The sequence below is a fragment of the Syzygium oleosum genome, unplaced genomic scaffold, assembly GCF_021117445.2.
Source record: "Syzygium oleosum isolate NSW1041296 unplaced genomic scaffold, Sole_v2.1 Sole_v2.01, whole genome shotgun sequence".
NCBI classification, from domain to species: Eukaryota; Viridiplantae; Streptophyta; class Magnoliopsida; order Myrtales; family Myrtaceae; genus Syzygium; species Syzygium oleosum.
Window position 1 is genome coordinate 27,548,717 of NW_026607485.1, and position 19,730 is coordinate 27,568,446.

At 39.7% G+C, this 19,730-nt stretch overlaps 3 protein-coding genes across 4 annotated transcripts; 1 reads left to right on the forward strand and 2 right to left on the reverse strand.

The window, feature by feature from the left end:
• Window positions 1–4,683: 4,683 nt before the first annotated feature.
• Window positions 4,684–8,796, reverse strand: LOC115689930 (uncharacterized). 2 transcript variants are annotated; one of them, XM_030616118.2, is made up of 5 exons: window positions 8,582–8,796; window positions 7,180–7,540; window positions 6,624–6,728; window positions 6,045–6,092; window positions 4,684–5,420 (listed from the first exon to the last, which is right to left on the reverse strand). In XM_030616118.2, exons 2-5 carry the CDS (start codon window positions 7,438–7,440, stop codon window positions 5,181–5,183), a joined length of 654 nt encoding a protein of 217 aa, XP_030471978.1. In that variant the 5' UTR covers window positions 7,441–7,540; window positions 8,582–8,796; the 3' UTR covers window positions 4,684–5,180. The 2 variants fall into 2 exon arrangements, with proteins under 2 accessions (XP_030471978.1, XP_030471982.1); XM_030616122.2 differs by lacking the exon at window positions 8,582–8,796 and adding an exon at window positions 8,377–8,495.
• A 3,328-nt stretch (window positions 8,797–12,124) lies between these two features.
• On the forward strand, window positions 12,125–16,222 carry LOC115689950 (CRS2-associated factor 2, chloroplastic). Its single transcript, XM_030616159.2, has 6 exons — window positions 12,125–12,813; window positions 12,903–13,030; window positions 13,468–13,693; window positions 14,202–14,329; window positions 15,014–15,125; window positions 15,568–16,222. Exons 1-6 carry the CDS (start codon window positions 12,135–12,137, stop codon window positions 16,005–16,007), a joined length of 1,713 nt encoding a protein of 570 aa, XP_030472019.2. The 5' UTR covers window positions 12,125–12,134; the 3' UTR covers window positions 16,008–16,222.
• Window positions 16,223–16,375: 153 nt separating this feature from the next.
• On the reverse strand, window positions 16,376–19,290 carry LOC115689951 (uncharacterized). Its single transcript, XM_030616160.2, has 6 exons — window positions 19,101–19,290; window positions 18,842–18,924; window positions 18,244–18,330; window positions 17,877–18,025; window positions 17,646–17,777; window positions 16,376–16,883 (listed from the first exon to the last, which is right to left on the reverse strand). Exons 1-6 carry the CDS (start codon window positions 19,261–19,263, stop codon window positions 16,694–16,696), a joined length of 804 nt encoding a protein of 267 aa, XP_030472020.1. The 5' UTR covers window positions 19,264–19,290; the 3' UTR covers window positions 16,376–16,693.
• Window positions 19,291–19,730: the final 440 nt, after the last annotated feature.

Here is a 19,730-nt window from a genome sequence, read left to right on the forward strand (position 1 = left end):
CTCCTTGTCGAGAAATTACTCCATGAGTGTAATAATTCAGATTAATTCACTGAAGAATTTCTTTTCTTTTCAGTTTTCTTGGAGGTTCTTTAATAACTAGGAAAAGGCACTAGAAGTGTCGCACCTTTCGTACGACGCTCACTTTGGTGCCAAAACTTTTCGCCGAATCATTTGCCAACTCCGATTTGGAATGCTAGAAATCAAACGTGGCAATATAAATTCGTCTACGTGGCTCATCGGAGAAATCCAAATCGGCCAAAACCACAGAGAAACAACCTTGTTTTAGCCCTATCGATTAAGAAAAATGGAACAAATGCTAAATCCAAAAAATCGCTAAACCCAAATCAAAACGAAGAAGAATCGAAGCCAATGCAGACAAACAATAATCAAACTAAAGAAAAATAAAAGGATCTCTCGGCCAAGTTCAGTTCGATTTTCCCTCGTTGTTCTTTACTATGGAAAAACCACTTTTCATTAGAGATTATCATTCCATGAGCATAAACCGCGATGGATGAATGAAAACACAATCAAACTGACTCATGAGTAAATACAAAGCGACAAAAGGTAAAACAATCAAACTGACTCATGAGTAAATACAAAGCGACAAAAGGTGAAACAAAAATCACCAACAGTTTCGGTGAATCTAGACACAAATTTGAAAGACACGATTGAGGCAAAATTACTTATCTTCTCATGAAAAACCCTAAACCCTAATTGCTCAGCAGAAGGATATTAGAAGTGTCAAAAGTTGTATACGGCACTCACTTTAGTGTCAAAAGTTTTCTCCGAATCACTTAAATGTCAATTTTTTTGAAAAACGATTATTTTAGTGTCAACTGTAATCTATTTGGCCGGCAATCCAATGTAGCATTTTTTTATTAGTTTCCTAAGCCAACGTGGCTTACCAGAGAGTCTAGTCAGCATTTAAACCCTAAAACGACATCGTCTAGCGCCTTCCCTTCAAATAAGAACTCTAAGGGTGTGCATGATAACCATTCTGTTCCAGAATGAGTTCCTGAAATAGAAATAACGACCAAAAATTTCTATTTCTGGAACAGAAACCCGTTTGATAACAGCACAAAATTTCTATTTCTTAAAACAAAAACCCGTTTGATAAACACAAAATTCTATTTCCAGCAACAAAAATCCATTTTTTTAGAAATGGAATAAAAATAATTAGAAAATCCAAAAAATTCCTAAAAATCTCAAAAAAAATTCAAAAAATCCAAAAAAATTCAAAAATTCTAGAAAAATTCATCACAATTTCCAAAAAATAAAAAAAAAATCAGATTTCGGGAAAATAGGAAATTTGTTGAATTTTTTCAAAAAATAATAAAAAATTTCAAAACTTCATAGAAAGACTTAAAATACATGTGGCCACCCACTTTTAGTGAAATTTAAATTTTTTTATGTGCCCAAAAATTCAAAAATTTCAAAACTTCACAGAATAGTTTAGAATACATGTGCCACCTGACTTTGAGTGAAATTTAAATTTTTAAGGTGCCCAAAAAATTCAAAAACTCAAAAATTTCAAAACTTCACGGAATGGGCAGAATACCGCGCCACCCACCTCGAGTGAAATTTTAATTTTTGGAGGTGAAAAAAAAAATCAAAAATCAAAAATTTCAAAACTTCACAGAATGACTTAGAATATCTGTGGCCACCTAATTTGAGCGAAATTTAAATTTTTTTAGATGCGAAAAAAAGATAAAAACAAAAAATCAAAAATTTCAAAACTTCACGAATAACTTGGAATGCCTCTAGCCACCCACTTTGAGTGAAATTTAATTTTTTTAGGTGCCCAAATGGTATTTTTGATTTTTTTGATTTTTTTGATTTTTTGATTTTTTTTTCAGCACCTAAAGAAAATTAAATTTCGCTCAAAGTGGGTGGCCACAGGTATTTTAAGCCATTTTGTGAAGTTTTGAAATTTTTGCTTATTTTTATTTTTTTCGGCACCTAAAAAAATTAAATTTCGCTCAAAGTGGTGGCCACGGGTATTCTAAGCAATTCTGGAAGTTTTGAAATTTTTTTTTTTTTCGGCACCTAAAAAATTTAAATTTCGCTCAAAGTGGATGGCCACAGGTATTCTACGCCATACGTGAAGTTTTGAAATTTTTAATTTTTGCTTTTTAATTTTTTTTTTGAAAAAATTAAATTTCGCTCAAAAATCGCACGGGTGATTCTAAGACATTCTATGAAGTTTTTAAATTTTTGATTTTTTGATTATTTTTTATTTTTTATTGGCATCTAAAAAAAATTAAATTTCGCTCAAAGTGGATGGCCATAGGTATTCTAAGCCATTTTGTGAAATTTTTTATTTTTTATTTTTTATTTTTTTCGGCTCCTAAAAAAATTTAAATTTCGCTCAAAGTGGGTAGCCACAAATTCTAAACCATTCTGTAAAGTTTTGAAATTTTTGATTTTTTGCTTTTTTTTTCCACCTCAAAGATCGTGACTTCCATATGAACATATGTTTTGAAGAAAGAGTTCTCTCAGAAATGATTCTCATTTTTTGTCTAGAAATAGAAAACCTACTTTTTTTTTTGTTCTGATTTCTGGTTCAGAATCAGTTCTTGAACAAAAAGTTATCCCAAAAATAGAAAAATGATATTGCATTACCAAACGGTTCGTGACACTGTCGAAAACAAGGTATCACGCTACCTAAATCCCCAAATTGAAAGAGAACAAACCCCCCCTCCCCCCCCAAAAAAAAAAATTTCAATCTCTAACTGGCCATTGAACCCAAATTCACTTTCTATTTCAGTTTCCTCCCAAAATTATCAGCTCAATCTTGTAAATAGTGGGCAGGAGCTTCAGCAGCAGCTCAAATTCGTATCAACGAAGCGAAGAAAATAGTGAATGTTACTATTTTTGTGTGTTACCAAGTCTAAGAAGAACATTTTGGACTCGGTTGAATCTTGGGAGAAGATTCCATAGATGCACTAAGTATAGAGAAGGCTCGAAGTACAAATATTTTCAAATGGGTCCATGTGAAATTCTCCAATCGAACGACAAAGGTGATCTTGGAGCTACTTGAAGGACGACATCAGTTTCCACCTATATTAATGAATGAGTTGAGGATGTTGACTCAATGCAAGCTGAAATAAAGGCTTTAGAATCTCTAGCCAACCATTCAAAGAATCAAATTCCAAGGATGACAATTGAAAGAAAGTTTTATCAAGCATTGATTGTGTTGTTGTTCTCTTGTATAGCCTATTTTATGGTTAAATGTAAAGTGGGTGATGAGAAGAAGTTTCTCAGTTTACCATAATTGAATATCAGTGGAATATGTACTTGTATTGGGTAATTTATAAGTATTGTTGTGTTATTAGTTTGTTGCAATCTTTATATGGAACAAAAGGTTTGCTGCAATATATGGTGGAAATGGAAGGTTGGAACTCGTTGATTTTAAGCACTTACAAGTTCTCTAGCTTAGTTGTGTATTCTTAATCTTGGTTTGCTTAGTTTTTACTTGAGATGTTTGGTTTGCTGCAATGGTTTGCTGTAATTTTTGCTAGTAACGATTTGCTACAAACACCGGTCAAATTAAGGAGTGGTAACAAATTCCTGAGTGATTATTTCAGTATCATAAGTAGTAAATAGTGATTGTTTGAGTGTCAAGTTTTGTTGAAAGTGATTACCTAAGTGCTAGTCGTGTTTAAAAAATGATCACTTAAGTGCCGATCATGGTTAAAAAGTAATTACTGAAGTGCCAATGTTGGTTTCACTTCTACTGCTGTTGACTTATCCAAAAGTGATGTTGTAATCCACTTATGCCTCTTTTTCAGCTCTTCTCTCTCAATCTAGAGCTAAATCAAGATTTGGATGCTCTTCTATCCCAATCTAAATATAGATCGAGGATTTACAAGTCCTTATATGTGCTCTTTCAACTTGTTGGTGTTATTGTTCTCTATTTGGTGATGGTGATGGGGATGCCAAACTTATGCCCGTTACTATCTCCGAGGAAATTTTGGCATATGCTCATTTCTAAAGATGATGATGCGAGATTTAGTGATCGGTCGCCAGTTGTGCTTTGATGTTATGACAAATCCGTTCTAGTGGAATGATCAAATCTCTGTAGGCTTTATTAAGTCAATTCATTTTTCATATTTACTTGCTTTGTGGGATTTGCATTATTGTCTTGAAGTTATGTACCTAATTTTTGCGTGAAATGAAAATTTTCCATCCTACCGAAAAAAAAGATGCTCAAATTCCAAATGGCTTAAACCGATCCAAACAAAAATAATAGAGAAAAAGCCTAAGAAGCTCCCGGACAAATTCGACCAGGTTTGAGTGGATTCTTTTTGACATTCCACTAATTATAATGAAGAATTTGGAAGTGATCATATTAGTTGGTTTTGTACAATGGAAAAGATTTAGAGCCACTTTTGTTTACCCTCAAATCTTGATCGAAGTATCTTTTTTAATTCCCCGCATGATTTCATCATCCTATATGTGAAATTGTGACTTCGACCCCATCCAAATTGGACAGTCGCGATATCCAGTAACTTGATTGTTCGGTTTGGTCAAATCAGGTGTCGTGAGAAAGCTCTCGCAAAGCACCACCCAGTCATACCTCTTGATCGCAATTTTGACCAAAATGAATTTCAGTGAAATCCCGGTAAAAAAATTAGGTTTCTACACCAACCTAATATACGAAATTCAAATAGGCAACATCAATATTAAATGTCTAATCTATATTTAAGCAATCCTGAAGAAACTTGCAAATCAAGAACATTTCGAGTATCTTAAATTAGCCAAGTGATCAAACATAATTACACAACCATTCTAAATTCCAAATCCTAGATTATTGAACCAATTGGACAGTAGATCTTCAGCAAATCTCGATGCGATCCCGATTGTCTCCACATCGATTCTTCTTGAGAAACTTCAACTTTGACGCAAACATAGATTAGGCCTGCCCATTCCAAGTGTTTCTGACCAACTCCTCCTCACTAACTCATCATAACACTAGATGATGATCTGAAGTTGTCGGCCTTGGTAAGAAGAGTTGCTGAAAATCACAAAAGTCCCTTATACTGGTGGGATACAACGTGAATTCTTTTACAACTTGCAAGAAGATTGTTCGTGCAATTGCTTCCCATACCCAAGCAGATCACAGACAAGAAAAAGCAAAACAAGACCGAAAAGAAGTCTGGATACATTTTGTCTGGACGTCAGCATGATGATGCAATGGCTTCCAAGAGGGAGGCTACGAAATTCATCTGAGTCTCTTCATCGATTCTTGAGAAGGGAGGAACGTGCACAAAGAGAGATCTGCTACCCCTCCGTTCTGCAAGCCGAAGAGAGTGGTAGTAGACGTAGTTGCAGATGAAAAGGCCAGCGTCGTTCGAACGAGTCACGTCATAGCCCTTCTTCTTCAAGAACTTGAGGATTGCTTCCGTAGAGAAGGAAGTCTTCAAGAATGTCATAAGAATACAGGATTTACAGGTCGCAGACAAGAAATAACATTACTTCTCATATAAATTTGAAAATTAGTCAGTTTACATTTCCAGAAATAACGTGCTGCAAGTAGTGCGATGAGTGCTTGCTCGCAAAATGAATGACATAGAGCTAGCCAATTACTTTTTGAGAAGTAACACATAAGAGATAGTAACATGGGCGGTCTCTAAAATTTTTTTCAATGTCCAACGTACTATCTAAACTCTTTTTTATTCAGTTTAATCCCTGAAATTTCAAAAATTCACTCAATGTAGTTCTTCCATTAAGTATGCCGCCACATTATCTACATTAATTCAACATGAATTGACACCACGTCAGCATTTATTGGGCCAAAATAATGACATGAATCTAACGTCAAGTTAAGAAAAATTATGGTCATGTGACTTACGGTATTAGAATTTTCAACAGAAGGACTACATTGAGTGAATTTTTAAAAGTTCAAGGATAATGTAATCAACTAGATCTGTCTTGAGTGTTGTGCTTTCTAGAGACTAGAATGGTAACTTTGTCAGATTACACTGGTTAAATGTGCAAAAAGATCAGCAAATTTTATTCCAGTGTTTGGAATTACTACAAACCTGTCTTGTTCGAGAAGTTTGGCCATCTTCAGGAACTATCGGAAGTTGCTGAAAGAAGCAAAGGCGAAATTGTGAGAGCACCATCTCAAGGACAAACAACCACGACCAAAAAAAAAAAAAGGGACAAACAACGGCAAGAGAACTGTTACGACCAATGCGGAAACCACAACAAAATTAAAACTGAGAAGAATAAAAGAATACATAGATTTACATGGAAACAACTTTCAGGAAAAACACGAGGAGAAGAGAAGCAAAATCCACAATGAAAATTCAATGATTACAAAAGGTGGCTCAAAAAACTTAAAGATTCTTTCTATCTCTATTTTAAACCTAATTACTGGAAAAAAAAACAACATTTATACTGCTCCATACCGCAGGAGCGCAGCCTCTGCACCCCCGCCGAGGATTAGTGTTGGGCTACAGGCTTGCCACTACCAACACTGAACCTCCATTTTTTCTTCTCAAGTCAGGTCGCCACAAATTTCAATTTGGGTATCAAAACTCAATTTGAGTCGAATACCCAAGACATACTCAACAAGAAAAAAAACCGTATTAATTAGCAAAGAGAGGCATCCCAACCTGAGGTTGCCATCCTAGCTCGTCCGGACAAAAAAAAGTGGCTTCGTTAACCGCCCGCCGCTCAATGGCAAACTTATGAGCACCGCTATTTACCCCCAAGTGAAGCTGCAAATACACAGTCGCATTCATAGCAACTAAAACTGTACTTTGGAATCACTAGACTAATGCAAGAATATCAAATTAACTTGTCTTCCCTGCAATAACCTTCTGCAAACTACATGCACATTCAAAGAAACACGACAAGATCATCACACTCGCTACTCAGTCAATCCTAATGAAAGAGCCACTGTTACTAGTACTTCTTCGGCTGCAATTATATAAGTCCTTCTTGCTACTTTTGCTGATTGCAAACTACATGCACATTCAAAGAAACATGACAAGATCATCACACTCACTACTCAGTCAATCCTAATGAAAGAGCCACTGTCACCAGTACTACTTCCGCTGCAATGGGCTAATATAACAAATTAAATGTACCAACAGCAGTTAACTTATCATGATATATATGCATTGCTTGTCGATCTCATTGAATAGTTAAGAAGCGTCCAAAACTAACCCACACAACTTGCGCATCGCATGTCGAACCATTACTCGAGAAGCCAGATTCCAGAACTTTGAAAAGCATGGGAAGTGCACCATCACCTGCAACCTCTAGTACGGTGCAGGTCCCAAAAGTCACTCCAGGTGGTAGCCCTTTCTTCTCGACAAAACTTTTCAGATTATTAACAATAGTCTCTGTGGGATTTTTGGGGACACCTTGAAATTTCTTGAATCCAGTTACATTTATTGTGACGGGCTTTGGCCCTTCAGACCCCATCTCGTTCTGAACCTGAATGCAATTTCCAATTTTTGATGATCTGTGTAGAAACACTTGGTTACCAACTAGACCTTGAACAACCAATCAAGACCCGAGCAACCTGAAATGTCAAGATTACTTGTCCAATCAGTAAAACAGTCGTCAGATTTTACATAAACAATGGAAATTTTTGTGCAAATAGGTGACTGAATCACAATCATATATTTGAGGCAGACCAATAGACCCAATAAAGGATTCAAGAGTTAAACTGGTGCTATTTCATCAGGTGGATCCTGAGATAAAAAAGCTCATTGTGGTGTCAGACAGTAAGATTTGTCTATATTACGTTATGCTCTTCAGGTACAATTGTGTTCAAATAACAAAATCAAAATCATTATGGTCTCAAACTCTTGCACGAAGTTGATGCAACTGGGGGCTCAGACAGACTAACTGCTCCTCTTATTGACATAATTCTCTATACAACTATGAATTCAGGATGATGAAACAGATCTGAGAGCGACCGCCAGTCACTCTTTTTATCAGTCATAAGCATCTAGTCTCTTGCAAAAGCAGAAGACATACACGTGATGATGTACAATGGACCAGAATGAATGTGATCAAGAAATTATAGATCATCCCCTTTCCATTCGCACGGCTCGCCTCGATTACCGCAGCGTCACGCGATCTGCTGTTTCCCAGAATTTGAGCCTCAGCCCATTATGCCAAAACTTTAAACGGAAATCGGTGCTATGCATCCTATTAAAGTCTGCTTGGTTCGCTTGCAATATAACATGGGGAGAACCAGAAACCGTAAGCTTCGTGATCAAACGCATCAGTTGAACAATGTAAACCATCAATCCATGACGCTCAAGTAAGAACTAACAGTGTTTTAACGTACAAAGGAGCTCTCACGTCAAACAAACCAAAGCAAAATCACAAGCGTGGCCTAAAAAATACCAAGTGGCAAGTGGTTGAAGTGGAGGATATCGGAGACACGCAGAAGCAATCAAGAACCCAAGAGCAAGCAATTCAAAGGAAGTCAGTCCACCAACTTCGCCAACCGCCCCCAAAAAAAAAAAAAACAGAGGAAAAAATGAAAGAAAGAAACGCAGAACATCCAAGAAAGATGACTAGCACGAGAGCAACACAGACAGAGACTCACACAATCCGAAGCTATCGCTAATTCGCACTGTGCTCGGACTCCGCAAGATTTTTCCTTTCAGGCGACGAACGCTGCTCTTCTTTGTGCTTAACGCTCGTAGTTTCCGCGCCAGCCAGAAGTTTCCCGACCTTCCGTTTCTCGACACGTTTTTCCCATTTCTGTCTCCGTTTCGGGCGTGTCTGATCTTTGGGACTCTGGGTTCATCGGACATGAGACAAAAAGCCAGGCTGTCCGACAGCGACGTCAGAAATGGCCAAACCAAAAGGAAGATCGCCGCCTTTTCTATATTTTATGAAGTGGGGCCTTGACTAGCGGCGCGTGGCATCGCGTGATTGGCTGTTCGCCAGCCCGGGAGTGTACAGTACGAGAAGAGGGGGCCCACCCAGAGAATTATTGCCGGAACCCAAGCTCAAGTTAAGGGGTATGCATACAAAAAAGATGGTTGGGCGAGACTGATGAAAAATTAAGTTTTTACCACAGAATACAGCCGTAATGGCAATTCTGTAAATTATTTGGAGCTGTAAAGGGCAATAGAGTAACTAGGAACTAAGAATGCTAGATTTATTGCAGCGACTGAGATGCTGTGTATTTATTTGATACGTTTGAAAGTCCGTGTGTAAAATTGTTGTGTCGGGAAAAGGTTGTGTTTTTATTTGGTGTTGAATGAATAAAAATTGTTCAAGTCGGCGTGAACATAGGATGGCCGACATCCATATTAGCGATTTTCGATCAAAATTGGCCAGATAGACTGAATTAGCATAAACACAAAAGGTTTATGATTCAATTGATAAAAAAAAAAAGAGGTTTAGAACTAAATTGATAATAATTTATGACTTTTTTGGTAATTTTCTCCTGATAATACATATAGTTCTTCAAAATGTAACTGAATGGACCCAAAAACTTCATCACATTATTAAGATGGTTGAGGTAATATAATCTAGTTTGATGCTTCTATTTGGCCTTCATTGTCGTATGGCCGGTTTCATGGACCCACCCAAGAATTAGACCAGATAAGTAGTTTGATTCCCGAATGGGTCCAAGAACCAGTGGGAGTTAGGGGTGAGCATGGTCTGGGTGGGCAGTTCTCACCCTAGAACCAGGAACCGCCCACTAAAGACCGATTCCAAAAAATTGGAATCGGAAACAGCCCATTGAATTTATGGATCCACCCGGAAATCGAACCGCCGGTCCGGTCTGGTTTCCAGGTGGGTCCATAGAATTGATCCCACTAGCCAAGGACGAAGATGGAAAAAAGGAGACGGAGACGGAGATGAAGAGTCGAAGACGATAAGGTGAGCATTGACCAAGAAGAGAGAGAGTGAGAGTAAGCGTGAGGTGAAAGCGAAAAAATGTGTTTCTCAGCTCAATGTGAGGCGGTAAGCGTTGAGTGAGTTAGATTTAGTTTAGGGATTTATGATTTTTCTTTTTTTAAAAAAATTAAAAATTAAATAAATATATTATATTTATTATTATATTACCAGTCCGGTCCGGGTGGGTGGGCAGGTGAGCGATTCCACACCTGAAACCGGGAACCTGATCGGTACCCACCGATTCCCAAAAATTGGAACCGGTAACTAGATCGATTCCCTTAGGAACCACCGGTTCTGGGCGATCCTAGGCAGTTCGGGCGGTTCCCAGTTCTTTTAGACACCCCTAGTGGGAGAGCATGATAACCATTGTATTTCTTGTTTTTCATTTTTCTGTTCACGGTAATAGGTTTGGAACAGAAATCCTTATCTATCACATTTCTATTCCAGACTCTATTTTTGGAACAAATTTTTACTCTAGAAATAAGTTTTGAACAAAATTGATAAGTAAAAATTTTCTACTTTTTTATTTCTCAAACAAAAGAAGAAATAAAAACTCTTCTCATCACTTGTCTTCACCTCTCGACGGCCGCCGCTTCCTGTTGCTGACCACCGCCCGTCGGTGAATGGAAAAAAGTGTAAGAGGGAGAAATTTTGTGAATTTCTATTTTGAGAAAAGAACTTTTGTGCCCATATCAAACGCGTATTTCTATTCAGAAACTCATTCAAATAAAAGAATATAGAAAAATCTATTTCTAACTAGAATGATTATCATTCACGCCCTGAATGATTCATAGATTTAGTCAAATGGGCCCGTAGTCGTGTCCGATCGTGTCATGCTATCTTCTCCCCTCTTTCTTGTATCGAACAAGGGGGAGGGAAAGGACGCAAGTTAATGATATTCAATTCTCAATAAAAAGGATGGCTAAAAAACGAAAATTCAATAAAAAGAAAAGGAGAGAGGGAGATATTTCTCCTCGTCCCACATCAAAATAGGGTTAATTCCAAAAAAAAGCACCAACTTTAGGTCGATGGACAATTTTGGCCCAAATGTTTTTTTGTTCCATAAAAAGCATCAACTTTAGGTAAATGGACAATTATAGCCCGAACTTTTTTTGTCCGTAAAAAGCAACTTTAGGTCGAGGAACATGAACTTTTTTTGTCTCGTAAAAAACACAAACTTTCACTTAAATCTCAAATCTGGCCCTTATTGACTTAAAACCATTGATTTTTCAACTTGACTATTCCACAAGTAATAAATCCACATGACTCTTGTTTGGATTTAAAGCGTTATTCATTGTCTTTTCTCCGAACCACGGCAGAAGAATAACGGTGGCCTTCGTCTCCTTCACTTCACCTGGCGTCAAAAATATCTCAGATTGAATCTTTCGGCCAAACTTCATCGTTTTGTAGTAATTTGGGTTGTAGACCACCGCCCGTCGACAGACGCCATGGAAGAGATTCGCCGGGCTCACCACCATAACTTTTTTCTCAAACGAGGGTAACCCGGACGGAAAGTCAATGGGAGGCCAAATTTGGGATTTAATAAGTTGGTGCTTTTTTATGGAACAAAAAAAGTTCGGGCCAGAATTGTCCCTCGACCTAAAATTGGTGTTTTTTTTTTGAATTAACCCCATCAAAATACAAAAGTTCACTCCCAATATTTCTTTCAAATCCTTTAAATTTTGGGTTAATATTACAAAAAATTTCAAACTGATACGTTTGTGACAAATTTATCTAAAACTAATTTTTTAACTACTAAAAACCTCAAACTAGTATATTTGTAATAAATTTACCCTCCGTTAAATTAGATTAATATCACGAAAAATCACAAATCAGTATACATGTATTAAAATCCCAAATTGGTACATCAGTCAATTGTCACATGTCATCTAATTCAGAAATTTGACGGTAAAATTTAACGAAAATTAACGAAGGGTAAAATTATCATATGTGTACTAATTTAAGATTTTTAATGATCAAAAAATTAATTTATGATAAATTTATTATATATGTATCGATTTGAAATTTTTGGGCATGTTAACCCTTAAAAGTCTCCATGTCTTCACAACAGCAACAGAAAAAACTGCAAAATCTTCCCTTACTCTCTCTGAGGCCCTCCTCCCTCTCTTATCCCGTCCTTCCCTCCTCTTCTTCTTCCTCTGCTCCTCCTTCAAGACCACCACCTCCACCGCCTCCACCTCCACCTCCCATCTCCCATCTCCTCTCTCTCTCTCCCTCTCTCAATGCCAGCTCTCGCCAAACTCCTCAGCCCCAACCTCTTCCCCTCCCTCCCTTCCGACCGCCGCCCGCCACCGCCGTCCGCCACCGCCGGCGCCACCTCCGCCCACCCCCCGCCCATCCCCATCCCCAAGTACCCACCACCTCTCAGGTCCCAAAAACCCCGAAACCCACCTCGTCCTCCTCCAAACCCATCCCCCAACCCCGCCTTCAAGACCCACCACCGCAACTCCCGCTACTACAAGCCCATCAGGCCCGACTCCCCTGTGGTCTCCTCCGACGGCGGCCGCTCCGTCGTCGTTGGCGAGTCCGGCGTCTCCTACCTCCTCCCGGGCGCCCCCTTCGAGTTCCAGTTCAGCTACTCCGAGACCCCGACCGCCCGGCCGCTCGCCATGCGGGAGCCCGCCTTCCTGCCCTTCGCGCCCCCGACGATGCCCCGGCCGTGGACCGGGAAGGCCCCCCTGAAGGGCTCCAAGAAGAAGATCCCGCTCTTCGACTCGTTCGACCCGCCCCCGCCGGGGAAGAAGGGGGTGAAGTACGTGGAGATGCCCGGACCGTTCGATTTGGGGAAGCGCCCCAGGGAAGGGAGGACGAGGGAGGAGATTCTGGGGGAGCCTCTCAAGAGGTGGGAGATTAAGATGCTGGTCAAGCCTCACTTGTCTGATAATCGCCAGGTTAATCTTGGTTAGTGTCTTGAAACTTTTAGTTTACGTTGACATAGGTTGGTGCATTTCGTTTCTTTATAGATTTTGAGACGTGTTCGTGGGGTTTAGGTAGAGATGGGCTGACTCATAATATGTTGGAGCTTGTACACTTGCATTGGAAGAGACGGCGAGTCTGTAAAGTCCGTTGCCGGGGAGTCCCAACAGTGGATATGGATAATGTCTGCCGGCATCTCGAGGTCAGTTTGATGCAATTCCTGTTTTGGGTACGCAGCTTGTGCCCTCCAAAAGATACTGATCATCTTTTGATGTATCGATGCAATTGTTGTTTAGTTACTTACTTTTTTGTATGCAAGACAGTGCTTTTAGTAAATCCTAGGGAAGATCCATCTTTTCCCCAACCTACACGGAGTCTGATAAACATGATAATTGGCGGTTTCCTAATATCCATTTCTTGTCAATGTATGAATAGATAATGTGTGGGTTGGCGCATTTGCATAAAAATATGCGTTTTAGCTTTTAGCTCTTTTTATACTTTTGACCAATTGGAGTTCTTATGTTCTGTTATGCTAATGGTTATAGCCCGAGGATTTGATCTCTGCAGTTTTTGGTGCAATATCAAAGCCATTATTATAAATTACTGCAAAATAGTTGAAATACTAGTATCTTGATTTAGGAAAAGACTGGAGGTAGAATCATTCATAGAGTCGGCGGCGTCGTTTATCTTTTCCGTGGCAGAAACTACAATTACCGCACTCGTCCCCAATATCCATTGATGCTCTGGAAGCCAGCTGCTCCAGTTTACCCAAAGCTTATCCAGGATGCTCCAGAAGGGCTCACAAAAGCCGAAGCCGATGAATTCAGGAAAAGAGGCAAAAAACTTTTGCCAATTTGTAAATTAGGTAAGTGATCAATGATTCATCCGAGCGGCTACTTTACAACAAATCAGATTCATATATTATAACCCCCTTGTTTTCCTGTCTTACTAACAAAGAGTAGTTACCTGTTTGGTGAATCCATTGCTTTCTCTTGCGAGCTAAGTTGATAGACTGTCTGAATAAGTATGTCAATGTTTTCCAAAAGTGCAAGTTCCCTGTTCATGGAAAATATACTTCAATTTGTATACATTTCGTCTTGTCTTTACATTTCATGGCATGGTCTGAATTATGCATTAGGGGTAGGTTCTCCCTGTGTTTCAATTTTTTAGCTTATTTTATGAACTTGTACACAACCCTCATGGGTTTCATCTTGATGAGTTTTTGATGGTTGGTATGTACTTTTGCAGCTTTTAGTTTTGAGTTTGTGAATTTCTTGTCTGATCTGCATGAGAGTATGTTTCTGCAGCAAGATTAAGGCTGTTTAATTCCCGTGTAGTTAGTTCTAACCATTAATTACTTGTCTCTTATGCAGCGAAAAATGGAATATATTTAACGCTTGTAAAGGATGTAAGAAATGCTTTTGAAGGAAGTCCATTGGTGAAGATCGACTGCCAGGGGATGCATGCGAGTGACTTCAAGAAATTAGGAGCTAAGCTTAAGGTCGTGATTCCTATTATGTGCATAATTCTTCCGCATTTGACGTTCTTAATTGTCCACAGAACTTTGTTCATTGGCTGGTGCTTTTACATTTTTTTCAAAACGTACACCTATTTATGTGATTGATATCAAAAGACCTCAAATTGATGACAATTTTCTCTGCTAATTTTCCCGTGGTTTTATAGCCTTGCAGTTTGCCTATCTGTATTTATTTTATAACAAATTTTGTGAAATCAGACTTATGTGCTCAATAGACACAGACATTCTTGGACGCTCCGGCAATCCAGGATGTTTTTTGACTGAGAACTTTAAAATATTCATACTGCTGCTCTTATAGGAAGAATAACCAGCATTTGAGCTCATCGTAGACCGGGAGGTCCCATGAGCTAGGTTTTTCCCTCCTATGTTCATGTTCCTTTTGTATGTTTGTGACATCGTATTAGCTGACAGTCCCTCTATTCACTCTAGCTTAATTTTTTTTTTTTTTTGCCTGAAAGTTACAAGTTCCAAGGATTTTACAGACAAAATAGAGGTTGAAGGAATTTTTCACAGGGTTCATCTTTCTGTCGGGTGCTTCCGTTGGAGAATGAGCATATATTATCCGCTTCACTTCTGTGTTTCTTAGAGTATTCTGTTACCGCAAGAAGTTTCTTTCTTGACACTTAACTCCCTTCTTTTTTCAAGCAGGATTTGGTTCCATGTGTGCTGCTTTCTTTTGACGATGAACAGATATTGATGTGGAGGGGAAAAGATTGGAAATCTATGTACCCAGAACCAACAGTTCCTCTTGCTAAAGAAGGTAACATCAATACAAGGCTTTCGTAGGCAATAACATGTAATGTATGCATTAACTAAAGACAACGGTGACTTTTTTCTAGTCCTCGAGAGTGGAGTTTTGTCGTAATGAAAGTCATTAGCCTAGTTGCCCATTGTAGCTCCAAGCTATGTAACTAGGCATTGAGGAAAGATAAATTCATCTGAGCTGCTCCAAAATTCTGTTGACGGAATCACCTGAGGCAATGGAGGAAATCACCAGTACTGTGTGATGCTAGACAATCTGCATATGTGAAACTTTTATATGGCATCTTCACTGCTTATCTGAAGTTCGCATGCTAACAGCTTTGATCATTTCTGGTCACTATGCATCTGTTCTGCCACACTACATATTCTTTTGTCGATCATCTCCTTGTTTCCTTGCAAACAAATTATATTTCTGTTCTGACTGGATCATCAATTTCCAGGCAAAATTGATGATGCTTGCAAGGATAGAGATGTAAAGAAAGTCATTTCTAGCCCTAAAATGACATCCTTATGGGAGCGTGCAATTCAATCAAGTAAGGCATTGTTGCTGGATGAGTTAAACCTAAGCCCTGATGATCTTTTAAAGAAAGTGGAGGAGTTTGAAGGCATCACACAAGCTACAGAGCATTCATACCCTGCATTAGTTTTGTCAAGTGAACGTGCTACCGGTAGTTCAGTCGCAGCATATGAAGATGATTCTACTTCTCAAAGTGAGGACTACAGCGAAGATGGCTTTCCTTTCAGGGACAATGATGAGTATGATGATATTTGCGAGAATGATCCTTTTGAAGAGGCGGACTGGTCGACCCCTCTTGGATCATTACCTGTCGATCGTTTAACGGAGAAGCTTTCCCAGGATCAGAAAAGACCAGATAGTTAACCTTTAAAAATTGAGATGTTAAATTGTAATTTGATTATAGTTGGGCCGCCTTCGATTTTAATCGCATAAAGACAGCCTTATCACCCATAAAATGGATCTGAAATATCATTGATTCAATCCAAAATCTGAGTCTCGATTGTATAGCTAAATGTGTAGCAAGGTTGTAATGTGATCTTTAGGTTATGTAATGAGAATGTTTGTCGACATTGCTCCAACCACAAGCATTTCATAGAATCCGTACATCACAATTTTCTTGAGCAACCCTTGGCATGACCTCGCAACTATGCATACGGTCATTCACGCAGCCAATAGTCCCAGTTTCGCGCACTCCAATTAGGCAAAATACGAAATAATGCTCCAATATGAGGGAAGAAACTGGACACCCCAACCCCATGTCCACTGACATTTTACAGTAGCCGGAAGAGGCATGGCAAATTCCGGCGTGGGGAAGAGAACCCAGTTAAAAGGCCTCAGAAATTCATCTAACTGAAAGAATCAATTCTACCATATTTGGACAATCGCAATCAAAGCCTCTGAAAGATTGAAAAAAAAAAAAGTATCCTCAACAGTTTCCTTCACTGTACTCTTTCCTTAAGCACCTACATAGGAATTTTACAGCTTCTCGATGTTCGTCTGATAATCACAGCAAGTTCACAAGACATCTCATGTCCAAAGGTGCACCATTGTTAGGGCTTTACATGTTCCCTAATGAACTCTTCCACTTGAGTTATTTCTCCTGTCAAACCAGAAGCTTCCGCAACTGTAACCCTGTTATGGCATTGAGTAAATGCAAAAGCTTCTCCTGATATTCCAAGAGTGAAGTCATTGGCAATATCAGCTGCTGATATCACACTTCTTGATGCCCTTAATTTGTCACTGTCAATAAAAAGAAGCAAATCTATAAGAACAAAGAACAAAGGCCAAGGGTTGTGCATCTACAAATGTACAGTATTCATGAATCAGATTACGGTATTATAAAATTGAGTAGAATACCAATTCGTAACTGATCATCAAGATAGATCTTGGTAATTGACATTCTACTTCGTGCCACATCGCTAGTGCTGCGGACTCGTATAACTAAATTTCTATACTCTTTGAAATTTCTTATACTGTATTCACTCATACATGTACTTGTTGATAGAATTACTCGCTTTTAGAGATCATAAACAAAAGATTGTGCGTATGACCACTTTTCAAGAATTCCACACCTACTTGGAGAAAAAGGTTGTCTTTCTAATGGAAGAGATGTAGTTAAGAATGAACTTCCACTCCTTGGGAGATCATCTAACATGGGCAAGTCTAGACAGCCTCTATGCATGGTGCAATGGGTGGTAAAGACCTATCCAGCATGGTAAACATAACTTTTGTGCTGGCAACTCAGCTTAAACGGGTTGTGATTTTTGTATCAAATATCGTTTACCACACTTCATGTTGACTTACCAATACAAAATACACAGTTACCGTATCTTGGATTCGTGAACCACACTAGGGAATCGTACCAACACATAAAATGTCATCTAAATGATAACATCAAGTTTGTTCATGTCAGGCAATATAGTTCTCGTCGACACTGCTTGACGCATGCAAGAAAGTAGGTAATCTCAGCTAAAAAGCAAAGTCATGAATATCAAACCATACAGTTCCTTCTCCAGCTGCTTTCGAATGAACTCCTTAGTATGTGCAGTCACTTTGTCAGTCTTATTGCACAGGACGAGGACGGGAATTTTCTTCTTGACAACACTTGCATTTGTCAAAACATCATACAGGTACCTATATTTTAGATTTTGAGCTGTCAGTCATAATAGAATACATCACAATGCGCCAAGAGCACAAGTTAATCCAAACTATATGGAAGGACGCAGTACATACTCGGAAGCTTCACGGCATTTCGGCAAAAAATCCAGCGCATCAACAACAAAAACTATGCCAGCAGCCAGAGGCAAAACCTCATCTAGTTTGGGCTTCAGACGAGAATGCCCGGGAACATCGATGACATGAACAGGTCTTATTTTGCCTTTCTGGAAGGAGACAGAAGGATTCATCAACATTACAACAAAACAATCACTATGGTATACATGATAACCTCAAGATAAATGGACACATCTCCAAATACCAGACATCTCGGCAGCAGACAACTAATGTGAAGATGTCAAGGCAAAACATCAAGAGCTGTTTAAAGTGATGACAAAAACAGTATCAATACGGTGCAGATGCGAGCATAGGAAAAGTTGATGACCTTAGAGGTCTCAGAGTGCAAAATGAAAGTTCCCTCGTTCGGCTCCATCGAAGTGACAGTGCCCTGATGCGATGATCCATCTCGCAGCTGACATGGGCATCAGAAGGTAAGAAAGGTCTTCAAGAAACAAAAATACTAAAGCAGTAAATCTTAAATATCCATCACAAGCATGCTAAGAACAGAGACATGGACGAGGTAGGATGGCCAAACAATTTCAACCGCGCGCATTTTAACTCAAGAAGGAAGGGTATTCTCAAATTCAAAATCAACTACCAAGAGAACTAGCTCCTCGCAGAATTTCACATGTTGACAAGAACCTACACCACAAGAGCAGAATTTTGCAGAGAAACTCAAAAGCTCAAAAGAGACACAATTCCTAAACTGAACAGGTCACGTAAAATTCCAGGAACTTCATCATAAACCCAAAAAGGGGCACGGGCACAATTCAAAATGCCATTCCCCTCAAGAACCGGCACGACAATTTGACCACACAGGACGCCCAGATTACAAAAAAAAAAAAAAAAGATCTAACTTTTCGAACCGAGAGGCGCACACAAAACACTTTCACAGCAAGGGGCACAAGGGAAAAGGTGCTCACTTGATAAAAGAGAACAGTCTTGCCGCTTCCGCTGAGCCCGGCGAGCACGACGGTGCTGGACTTCTTCCGCTTAAACAACCTAACTGCGAGCCACCCAAAAAAGAACCTACTCCCATCACAATGCCGACCTCCAAAGAACGGGAAAAAAAGAAAAAAAACGAAAAGGGACGCCCCACGACGACCAGCGCTCCGACGAATCGGAATTGCGACGATCGCAAAAGGGGAAGGAACCTAGGGCTCCAATATCAGCGAGGCTTACTCGACAAGAGGAAGAGGGTGGTGAAGGAGAGGACGGCGATGGCGGCGTACAGCTGGGCGGGAGGGATCTGGTGGGCGTGCTCGAGGCAGCGGCGGAGCAACTCGCGGAGCTGGCCGGTCCACCGCTCGACCTGGACCTTCCACTGCTCCATCCCTCCTTCCATTTCTCTTGCGCCCCCTCCACCCCCCGGCCGCCGCGGGCGCTTGCTCGCGCGCTCTGTGCTCCCTCGGAGAAGACGAGACGGCGGACGACGCCGGAGATCGCGCGCGAGAGGAGCAGATCAGATCACAGAGAAGAAGAAGCAGCCCTAGACGGAGACGAAGGAGACGATGCCGATGAGATTTTGGGGCGATTCTCCCTCCGTTTTTTTTCTTTCTGGGAGGGAATTGGGCGAGAAGTTTCCAGTTTAGACCTAAAGGGCACGGGGTCCACGCAGCGGGTCCGAGGGCATAATCGTCATTTCGATCCGTCCTTTTTGGCGCATTTGGTTCAGCTTTGAAAATCTTCTTGGGAAAATCGAATACGGCTGGGTGGCAATTGGAGAAATATAAATGGTGTTTGGTAAAAATATTTTGTAAAACTACTTTGGCCAAAATATAGTGTTTAGTGAATTTTTTGCAAATGGACTTT